The 10,600-nt window shown below is 34.8% G+C and overlaps 4 protein-coding genes across 4 annotated transcripts; 2 read left to right on the forward strand and 2 right to left on the reverse strand.

Moving 5' to 3' along the window:
- The first annotated feature begins 155 nt into the window (after positions 1–155).
- Positions 156–3,270, forward strand: LOC114520884 (JNK-interacting protein 1-like). The gene is made up of 7 exons (XM_028541225.1): positions 156–1,708; positions 1,809–1,842; positions 1,983–2,154; positions 2,260–2,310; positions 2,526–2,596; positions 2,674–2,772; positions 2,874–3,270. The coding sequence occupies exons 1-7, from the start codon at positions 1,117–1,119 to the stop codon at positions 2,926–2,928; spliced, it is 1,074 nt and encodes a 357-aa protein (XP_028397026.1). The 5' UTR covers positions 156–1,116; the 3' UTR covers positions 2,929–3,270.
- Positions 3,271–3,708: 438 nt separating this feature from the next.
- LOC114520924 (60S ribosomal protein L44-like) lies at positions 3,709–4,746 on the reverse strand. The gene is made up of 5 exons (XM_028541274.1): positions 4,675–4,746; positions 4,450–4,558; positions 4,216–4,283; positions 3,895–4,011; positions 3,709–3,766 (listed from the first exon to the last, which is right to left on the reverse strand). The coding sequence occupies exons 1-5, from the start codon at positions 4,675–4,677 to the stop codon at positions 3,746–3,748; spliced, it is 318 nt and encodes a 105-aa protein (XP_028397075.1). The 5' UTR covers positions 4,678–4,746; the 3' UTR covers positions 3,709–3,745.
- Positions 4,747–6,378: 1,632 nt separating this feature from the next.
- On the forward strand, positions 6,379–8,732 carry LOC114520946. Its single transcript, XM_028541296.1, has 7 exons — positions 6,379–6,570; positions 6,922–7,087; positions 7,385–7,551; positions 7,644–7,700; positions 7,932–8,172; positions 8,382–8,490; positions 8,569–8,732. Exons 1-7 carry the CDS (start codon positions 6,443–6,445, stop codon positions 8,706–8,708), a joined length of 1,008 nt encoding a protein of 335 aa, XP_028397097.1. The 5' UTR covers positions 6,379–6,442; the 3' UTR covers positions 8,709–8,732.
- Positions 8,733–8,843: 111 nt separating this feature from the next.
- On the reverse strand, positions 8,844–10,518 carry LOC114520947 (deoxyribose-phosphate aldolase-like). The gene is made up of 4 exons (XM_028541297.1): positions 10,118–10,518; positions 9,518–9,858; positions 9,229–9,416; positions 8,844–8,936 (listed from the first exon to the last, which is right to left on the reverse strand). Exons 1-4 carry the CDS (start codon positions 10,515–10,517, stop codon positions 8,903–8,905), a joined length of 963 nt encoding a protein of 320 aa, XP_028397098.1. The 5' UTR covers position 10,518; the 3' UTR covers positions 8,844–8,902.
- Between the last annotated feature and the right edge of the window lie 82 nt (positions 10,519–10,600).

Consider the following 10,600-nt stretch of genomic DNA (forward strand, 5'->3'; position numbering starts at 1 on the left):
TGAACTGAAATATTTTGATGTAAATAGTTTAATTTTCAATGGAAGTGCATATTTAATGCAAAATATGTAGGTTCAGTCCGTCACAAGATGCATGAGAATATTATCCACCGTTTAAGCTAAACGCTTTTCGAACAACCGACCCCAGAACTATAGTAAAAATCCGTGGGAAATTGTAAATGTGGAAACATTGTCGTTGACGCCTTGAAACGTTCTAATCGTTAAAAGAGGACACTCTTTTCAAACAAAAAGACCCGTTCATTCAGGAAAATTTCCGTCTTGGCCGACCAAATACAACTATCCATTCGTATTCTGGGATTTTTGTGTCAATGATAAACAACCAGAATTTCAAGGTTAGGGGATTTTAAGATCGAGAGGAATCGGAGAGAGGGGGCACAATCGTTTCGTTCAAAAGATATTTCTACATTTCTTGTTTTCCACAACTGTGTTGCCACCGGTGTCGCAACACAACTAACCAGGTATTATTACTGGGTATTATCCAGTGACACACGTGACCACTTCGGGTCAAAAGAACAAGTAAAGAGACATTTATAAATGGCTTGCAAAACAAAGACGACATCTGGTTAGCAACGATATATAAATTTCATAATTGGGAACATCATTATGTGTAATCGCTAATCCATCTGTTTTAAAATACTACAACGTTCACTTACACTGCCAGACTGTGTAAACCGAGAGGAAATCGTGTTATAACTTATAAACATCAAATTATCTTGCAATAATATAAACAGCAAGGAAATTATTTTGACTATACAAGATTGATACTGGCTATAATTTGAAATATGATGCAGGGAAAGACGGGTTTTGGTGATTTTGGCGTTTGATGCATTGAAAGAAAGCTTTGTGTCAGTCAAGAATTTTATGTATTTTTTGGGTTCCGCAATTCATCTGCCTTTTGTCTTTAACATACATAGCGGTAGTTCCTATTCAGATATTTGAAATTGGTACAAATACGTACATGCGTTTTGAATTTACCAGTTATAGTAACGTAAAACTGGTTGACACGTTGACATTGCTGATATATCTGAAGCCTTATTAGGTGTAAATGAAAGGAGACGAACGATAGTCGTTTATGGCTGCAACATCATTGTTCTACAAATGTCTGCCAAAAGTATCGAAACATGGCCCGTTGAGCATCCACACGTGACTAAGATCAAATCAAACGGAGACAAAATTCCGCAGAAAAATGGAATGCCAAAAACAACTCAACAGGATATTTCAAGCCATAGCCCTCCAAGACGGACCTTGACCAAAACCCAGAGTAGTACATCACTTGTCTCTCCAAAGCAGGGATCAAATTCTCAAGAAATGTATGAATTTTCAAGGCAAGGTAGTCGTACACCAAATTTGTCTTCTAAAGGTCACTTGGTTCCCAAAGGCAACGGATACAATACCATAGGACATGAGCCAGGGTTTAGAAGGAGTTTGCCTCATTTCTCAGCCCAACAACAAACACCTGTTCCTGTACCTGTACCCATCTCTGCGGCTGAATTGCAGACACATTTTGCGGTATACAAGTTTCTCCCCAGGCATCATGGCGAATTGTCACTCAATGTGGGAGATGCTGTTTGTGTAAAAAAAATTCACGAGGACTTGTGGTGCGAAGGACGCAATCTGCACACTGGTGAAAGCGGAATTTTTCCTAATCGATATGTGTCAGATGTTCTTTCACACACTGGAACTAAGTTTGGTAAGTGATGCTCTTTTATGTAAGCAGTATGGTCCAACGATTTTAAATTCATTGATTTATTTAATATATTAATATACCATCTCCTATTTCCCAATCTTAGAACTTTCAGATAGTGGAGTACAGTTCTTTTTAAGGTAAATTCTATTTTACTTTTCCAGGTTATAATCTATTCATTATTGTGGTAGATAATTGTTAGGAACACTCCATCTGCATGTATATATTTGTCAGCAAATAGGTCAATTGGCAACCAATGTGTGCTAATTAATTTTTCTAGATTTTTGGGCTCTGTGCAAGTGCGTGAATTCAAAGGAAATACAGTACTATGTCAAGCAATTGCGAATGTACTAAGGCTCAGGAATAATAGTAAACTATCTGAAATACCACCCTGCACTCTTGAGATTGATTATCGGGGAATACAATTGATTGATCATGCTCAGGAAAGCGAGGTAAGATCTTCAAAAAATTCAACTTGACTCTTCAAAATTAACTCAACTTGCATAACTTGTACAACTTGCTTGTCTTATCAATCATTTCACTGTTCTTTTCGTTAGAAACGGCAAACAAAGTCTTTAGTTGGACGATTTTTTAACAATGAACAAAAGGTATCAACAAGAAATTTATAATTATATGTAAATTACCAGAAAACATACATTAGTTGGCAGTGAACACAGAATAAGTGGACTTTTTTACCTGACAATTCTGGTGGAAAGGCAATTTGCCAATTATATACTAATATTATAAATATTTTATATACCAATTATATACTAATTTTGCTAATATGTACAAGTCATATATTATTTATTTTTATTATCCATAGGTTTCAAATCCCAAGTTTTTTTTCAAATTGAGAGATGTGACATTTTGTGGCTGTTATCCAAATTCACCAAGGTAAATTCTATATACCTATAATGTTTCCCTCTATCACTGCACATAAAATTTTTTATATGTATTTATTTCTCATTTAGGTATTTCGGTTTTGTGACCAAGCATCCGAGTGAGCACCGTTTTGCTTGTCACACATTTATGTCAGAATACTCAACTGAACCTGTTGCCAAAGCTATTGGGTGAGGGTCTTTTTAGAAAATATATTCAAATTTTTATGAATAATTTTCCTTGTTGTGATGTTTATCACTTCTGTTGTTTTTGAAAATTTTGATATTCACAGGCAAGCATTCAAGCGACTTTCTGCAGATCACGTGGAAAGATCATCAAGTAGATAGGTATACCCAATTATCAAAAAAGCTGCTTGGACACTTACTAGTTAAAAAATAAACTTATTGTGTTGTGGTTAGGTAATTATTGAAGTGAGGGTGTTAGTAATATTGCTTTCCATCTTCACAATTTAATGTGGTTAGTAAGTTAGGTTTTAATTGTGGATGGACTTGCCAATCATTAAAAAAATACAGTCATTTTTGCAGCCAACCTTTGTGTTGAATGAAAATGCTGCTCTAAAGTGTTTATTTAAAATGTTTAATTTAAATAAGTATGTGTGTAATCTTAGTTGAAATCCAGTTGAATCAAATTAATTCGTCATATATCAAATTGCATATATATCTAATATATATATAGAATTGAAGAACAATCATGTAAGTTACATGTTAAGACAATTTAATAAATTGTATTTTAAAGAGTTTTGGCTCAAACCTCATGTATTCTCACATTAACCTGAAGGACGAATATGTAGTTTTGGATAGAATGTAATTATTACTCAACCAAGTGTTGCCCACTAGCTAAGGAAGTTAGAAACAGCAAGGACTGCAAGGTAAGGTTATTCTTGATGTATATTGTACTTGGCTATTCCACCTCTGCTTCCGTTATAAATCCTGTGTCTGTTTATAGCTTATCTATTCAAATTCCTTTTTTTATAGAATAGAAAGTGAATGTTATCAACTTATAATAGTAATCTTGATGAATCTCCAATGAACGTATACCACCCCAACTGTGCAGTGCACCGAAAATTCAGGAACCCCAGGTTATAATGTAAAAAAAATCACAAACAATTCAATGTCAATAACCATTTATTGAATTTTAATGAAGTTAGAACTGGATCATTTGTCCCTGAAAAAAAAATGATACAGAACTTTAGAAAGCTAGAACAGTTTGAAATAGACCTTCTTGTTAATTACATCACACAACACCAAGTCATAACCTATAGGTGCCTTTAAAAATACATGCAGTAGGCATACCTTTCTCTTTTTATCACCACCCAGTTCAAAATGCTTACATCTCTTGATAGGTACTTGTTTCCGATGCTTGCACTCTGTGCATTCCATTCTCAGCACAATCTTCTTTGTGGTCTTAGCCTAAGTTTGCAAAGATCTGAAATAAGTTTCTTGACCATTGCATAAATGACAAAAAGCAGCTTTTTGGAAAGAAAAACTACCAACAATCACTGGAATGGAATTGTAAAGGAAACAGAATGGTGCAAAACAAAAGGTGAGTTTATAAAATAAGATGGCCAAGGTAGGATGTTCAGCTGGAAACAATGAACCTGTACAAAAACGCACCTTTTTGTGAAATATAGGTTTAGTTTGTCCACCGAAACCTTGCTGTTTCTTATCATAACGTCGTTTTCCTTGAATATAGTAATAAGGTAGTCTAATTCAACCAATTAAAATCAAAGTGATTTTATCATTTCACTGACTGAACAGTAATAATTCAGTAAATTGTGGCATAAAGATACTCGTCATTATTGCTTCGAGCTAAAAAAGTGTAGCTAAAGTTTCAAAACATCCTTTAACCTTGTACATGAAGGCTAGCCTTTCCAGCTTTGTATTGTGTCACTTTGTGTGTTGTATGCCTTTTGCATTTACCCTTGCAGATCGTTTTACGGGTCTTCGGAATGTTCACCTTTGGGCAAAAGAAAACATTTCAATACTTAGTATTAATCCATTCTTCTATTTGAATGAAAAGAAACAAGGGTAAAAGCGCTTTTTGAATCCGGATTGATGAGGATTCGAACTTACCATCTTTGAAAAGATGTTTATTTTTTGAAAAGAGTTTTTCGTGAGAATTGACCGCGCTTTATGCTGAGTCGACTAGGCTCTAATGCCTGATAATGCCTGATAGGATAGCCGGGCAATTTTGAGGTTCAGTAACTTAGGGACATTAGGGATGCAATGCGGGCTACAAGAGTAGCAAAATTAGCCCTATAGCCAAGTATATTCCAGAATTATATAGTATATTGCAATGTATTAAACAATAGCAGAGTTCATTCATAGAAATTAAACATTTACTGTATTATCTGCATTTTGATCAACCTTACAGCAGTAAAACAGCAACAAAGACATTCAGACAGTCAACTCTGTAGTCTGCACTCTGCATTCTCGTTAGTGCCTTCTGACAGCCCGAGAACTGTCGATCAAAAGTCTGGATAAATCACCTGGCTTTTTCTGCGAGTTTTCAAATTCATATTTCAAAATATCTGACATTGAAAACAACTCGAGATTTTCTACTAATTGTGGACTTGGTTTATTCATTAATACTCCATGAGATAGTTTGAACGAAGACTTCACCATTGTTGGGTATACCATAGGCAGCCCAGACTTTGACTTGCGCGTGTGATACTCGCGCGCGTGTCGCGCTTACGTTGTTTACTTCGTCTATATATTATGACAAGGTAGGAAAGAGTTTATCAAAATATGACAGATATACCTTCGTAAATGTATAATTATCTAAAAAATTGCTTGAAGAAACGCCACAAAAACTACAACCTAATAATTACCGATGATTAAACTACATTATCCTGCAGTTTCCATGTTTTTAAACAACATCTAAAGCCTTCAAATTAGCGAAATAAAATAGGAATTCATACGGAACTTTGAGAAACTATCCGAGGGTCACTCCGCCTAAGGAAACGTCATCTTTTTTGAGATATTACCTAAACGCTCATTGGTTCTCATTTGTGGTCCTGCAGGTAAGCCAATGAGCGTTTAGTTAATATCTCAAAAAAGATGACGTTTCCTTAGGCGGAGTGACCCTCGGATAGTTTTCTCAAAATTCCGTATGAATTCCTATTTTATTTCGCTAATTTGAAGGCTTTAGATGTTGTTTAAAAACATGAAAACTGCAGGATAATGTAGTTTAATCATCGGTAATTATTAGGTTGTAGTTTTTGTGGCGTTTCTTCAAGTATTTTTTTAGATAATTATACATTTACGAAGGTATATCTGTCATATTTTGATAAACTCTTTCCTACCTTGTCATAATATATAGACGAAGTAAACAACGTAAGCGCGACACGCGCGCGAGTATCACACGCGCAAGTCAAAGTCTGGGCTGCCTATGGGTATACCAGTGCAGTATGGTAATCCAGGTTATCGAATCACCCTGAATTCATTCTAGCAAGTATATTCTGGTGCTAAATTTAAATTAGAAAAGCGTACTAAAATTAGTGAAATTGCAACATCCGAGGGCGAACTGTTGCAAATTACAGCCTAACAAAAGTTTAAAATATTGCACTACAAAAGTATACAAATTGGCAAATTTATGCTTTACCAGCAGACGATTTGACGAAATGTAAAACGAAATTAATTAGATAAACTCAAAATAATATCATCTTACAAGAACACACAAGACGCAAAAGTCTGGTGATTTTTTACTTTATTCCAAAGTCATTGTTGTGAATGTACGCTTGCGCACCTATTCTTAATTTCTTACACCATGAAATTATTAAACGTGTGTTTGTATTTTGATTTTTGATAATATTATTCCGTAGTATTAAATGCATGGAAGATGGACAACAATTATGATTTGAAGTTCGTGGAAGATGAACTTAAAAGTGTTAAAGAAAAATTGACCGACCTCGTTGAAGGAACTGAGATTATAGCTTGTCATTTCGCACTCGTTCAAGTCAAAGTGAAGTAAGTGTTAAAGTGTATTAAAATATGATCTCTGACCTATATTTTGTGTTGATATTTTTAAATATTATTGATTATCAGTTTGTATTTATAAAACAGTTATAGGACACATTATATATAGGACACATTATGAATGTATGAAAAATGTCTTCACTAGTTCTGTGCTTTATTAAAATTTTCCCTCCAGATGAATGCTGTGTATTATTCAAAAGGTATATAAGTAGATGTCACCAATACAGACAAATTTTGCTGACTAATGTGGAGGGGTGGTGCTAGTTTTAAAATTAGTTAGCAATCTATCAGTTAGCAGGCAAGTTTGCTGCACACTAATTACTGACACTCTGTTTATTACAGAAAAACAAAATATAAACAAATGACTGTTCATCTGCAGTTTTCCAAAGATTATCCAAAAAGTGGGATTTTGGTCGAATTAAAAAGTAAAACACTTTCTGAAAAACTCTTAAATAAGTTAGTCAATATCTGTGATCAAGAAATGAAGAAGTACATTGGACAACAACAGGTATATATTTTAGGAGGTTTTCAAAGAGATTAATTTTATCATGCAATGTACAATATATGTACATGAACAAGGAAAGATTTCTTCATTCACATTAAAGCCCCCGTTACACGGTGCGATTTTTCTTACAACTTGCAATGTAATTCTACTTTTGAGAGATGTATATTTGGGAACAACGAAGCTTTTGTCTTTATTACACTTCATGCACTTTTCTTCTGCACTCTTAAGTATTGTCAATCATTAGCTAGCTTGAGATAAACCTCACCCAAATGAACTTGAGTTTTCATATTTTAATTACAGATTGTTCCAGTAATAACATTCATAAAGAAGTTCTTGGATGATAATCCATTTTGTATTTGCTCTGATGAACTTAACTATATAAAAAATAATATAATCAATTCAGACATAGACAAATATAAAATGAAAACAAAAAGTGGAATAATTACTGTAAATATAAATCAAGACAGGTATGTTTACAGCTATGGACATAATCTTGATGTGTTTTGGTCTGTTGGCTAAATTGCATGGTTTTTATTAAGCTGGTTGATAAATTTTATAGATTTAATATGGAATTCGTTATAACAGTTCCAGATAAATATCCAGCTGAGGCAGTTAGGTGGGTCAGATTTCTGCTTTAATTATTGTAGTTTGTGCATTGCAAACTGTATGATAATTGTACACTGTAGTGGAAATTAGTACAAAAGTGCCACATACTCATATTAACATGTCACTGCCTGTTGACTGGTAATATAACACCAGATAAATACATATACTGTATTAGCTTTGCAAAATGTTGAAAAATCTAAAACTTTCATGACAGCATTTTTGCCATTAATTCTCATTTCAGGATAGAAGAAACAGGTTCAAATTTTCCATCATACTTGAGAAAAGTTTTTCTATCACAGGCTGAAGAAATAGCTAGGAGGTGTGTCAGTAAACCTCTAAAGAAAAATCCCAAGGCTGCACCATTTGAACCAAAACCATCACTCCAGCCAGTTTTCGAATTCTTAGTCAATGATTGCATCAGAAAGTATCCAAGAGAAACATGCCCATTGTGCAAGCTCAAAACTTTACCTGACAATCCTGAGGTTTGTTGTATAGAAAATTGAAGTACATGTTACTGTTAATTATATTTCAGGAAATTAATTAATATCACTGGATATTATAGAAGAGGTGGTTGACACAAGGCTCATTTAATCTAGTATATTTTTGGTTATTGGCTTCATTCGTATAATTTTGCCTTTTTTCCTTTCAAATTTGGGTATTTATGATATATACACAGTGTATAATTTTTTAGGCAGTGGTAAAAGACCCTACAGACCCTAATCATCTAGAGAGAGTATATTGTTCGCACATCTACCATTTTGGATGTCTGGACAAATATATGAAAACGCCACCTTTTAAAGGTTAATTTCTGAGATGCTTTCATTCTTTTATGGCAAAAGCATACAAAACAATATATATTTTCTAATAATATATTATAGATAAAAAATGTCCAGCATGCAAAAGTGTAATCTATCATGAGAAATGGAATGTAACTCCAAAGGTGGCAGAGGATCGCTGGGCTCATAAAGAAGCAAAACAACGAGAACTGGAGGAAGTTGTTGATTTTCTAGGTGATTGATGATACTGATAAGTGATAAATAAGATAAGTCAAATGATGAATATATAATATTGTAGTAAGTACTAACTCAATATTGAGAATCAACCACACATACTGTACAAAGTTTATGAAATTTTATGAGTGAATTTTAGTGGTAAGAAATTATTTTACATCAATAATTTGTGACATTAACTGGTACATTGTTTCAATGTTCTTTAAGACATAGGCAGTTCATGTGCAGCAGCATATCTATAGAATAAAGAAAGAAATAATGTAGAAAATCATGGGCAACTCACTGTTGATTTCAAAATGAAGCACCACATGTATTCTTAATTGGAATCACAACACTTCAAACTCAGTTCAAAGTGATAACAAGAGCTATGTTTCTAGCATTCGTAGGCTAGCTGGAGTAATAGATTTGTTTTAGGTTGGGATGAGTTGTATCAATGCATATAAATTTTATAATTTTTTACAAGCACAATAAAGCTTCTAAGAAACAGGTGTTTGAACAGCCAAAACGAAAAGTCAAATCATTGCATACCTTCCTGTAACAAAATGGAATAGTTGTCTTTCAATGTCAAGCAGAAGAGAACTTGCTCCAATTCTGAAAAGGTTCGGTTGGGTCCATTCATCTCCCAACTCTTCTTTCATTAGTGCTAGCCAAGTCAAGGCTTCTTTTGCACTACGAATTCCCCCTGCCGGCTTGAAACCAACTTTGTAGCCAGTTTGCTATACGAAAATAGGGAATAAATTGTCCAACAATATATTAATCAGGTTATATTAATAATAACTATATTGCTATCCATTTGTGAAAATAGTCTTGTATATACCTGAAAATAGTCTCGTATTGCTCTGACCATAACAAGGGCAACAGAGAATGTAGCATTTACACTTTCCTTTCCTGTTGATGTCTTGATAAAGTCTGACCCTGCCATCATACAAACCAGGCTAGCACGGTAAACATTGACCAATGAACCAAGTTCCCCAGTAGCAATAATGGTCTTAAGATGTGCATCTCCACATGCTTTGCGGCAAGCCTTCACCTCATCATATAGAGCTTGCCAATCACCATCAAGAACATAAGCACGTGATATAACAATGTCTATCTCCTTAGCACCATATGATACTGCCATAAGAATTTCATCTATACGTTGTTTAAGTGGTGTCAGGCCTAAAGAAGAAATGTGTGAAATATTATAGCTGTGGTGTTTCAATTAATATCTGAAGGCATATGGCAAATGCAGTACTCATATCAGTTTAGAAAACCTTTTCTAATGCACCACTGAGGGTTTCATTCCATATTGGTGATTGGTGTTTTAATCTACTTGTATGATCTTGTAATCTACCTGTAGAACATCACATGCGCATTTAACAGTTGCCCACCTCCCCCACTAATTTTGGCACCCTCTAGTACCCCACGTACCACCTACCAGCTGGGAAACCTGCTGCAACAGAGGCCACAGGTATATTAGACCCTGCATCTTTCAAGGACTTGATTGCATCTGGTACCCGTGTTGAATACACGCAAACTGCTCCAACCGTGATTTCCTTATCAAAACCCATGCCTTTCAACAGGTCCTGCCTGACCGGGCTTTGCGCTTTGAAGCACAGCCTGGCCACGTTGCCACTAGTGTCGTCACCAGAAAGAGTTGTAAGATCAAGGCATGATACTGCTCTCAAAAGCCAAGCCGCTTGCCATTGCTTCTTAATAGATCGACGGGTCTTTAAGGTTTCCGCACGTCTATTTACGGCAGGCAAGTTGACACAACTTTTTCGCACCCATGATATGTCTAAATCTACGCCAGGGTTGCGCTCTATTTCGGAAGACATTGTGCAAACTTGCAAGAAAGGAAAATTGGCGAAATTGTGTTTCCATTATTTGAAATTCGTCAATAAATTGAACATTATGTTTT

The sequence above is a fragment of the Dendronephthya gigantea genome, unplaced genomic scaffold (genome assembly GCF_004324835.1).
Source record: "Dendronephthya gigantea isolate DGI-Jeju-01 unplaced genomic scaffold, DenGig_1.0 000018F, whole genome shotgun sequence".
Lineage (NCBI taxonomy): Eukaryota > Metazoa > Cnidaria > Anthozoa > Malacalcyonacea > Nephtheidae > Dendronephthya > Dendronephthya gigantea.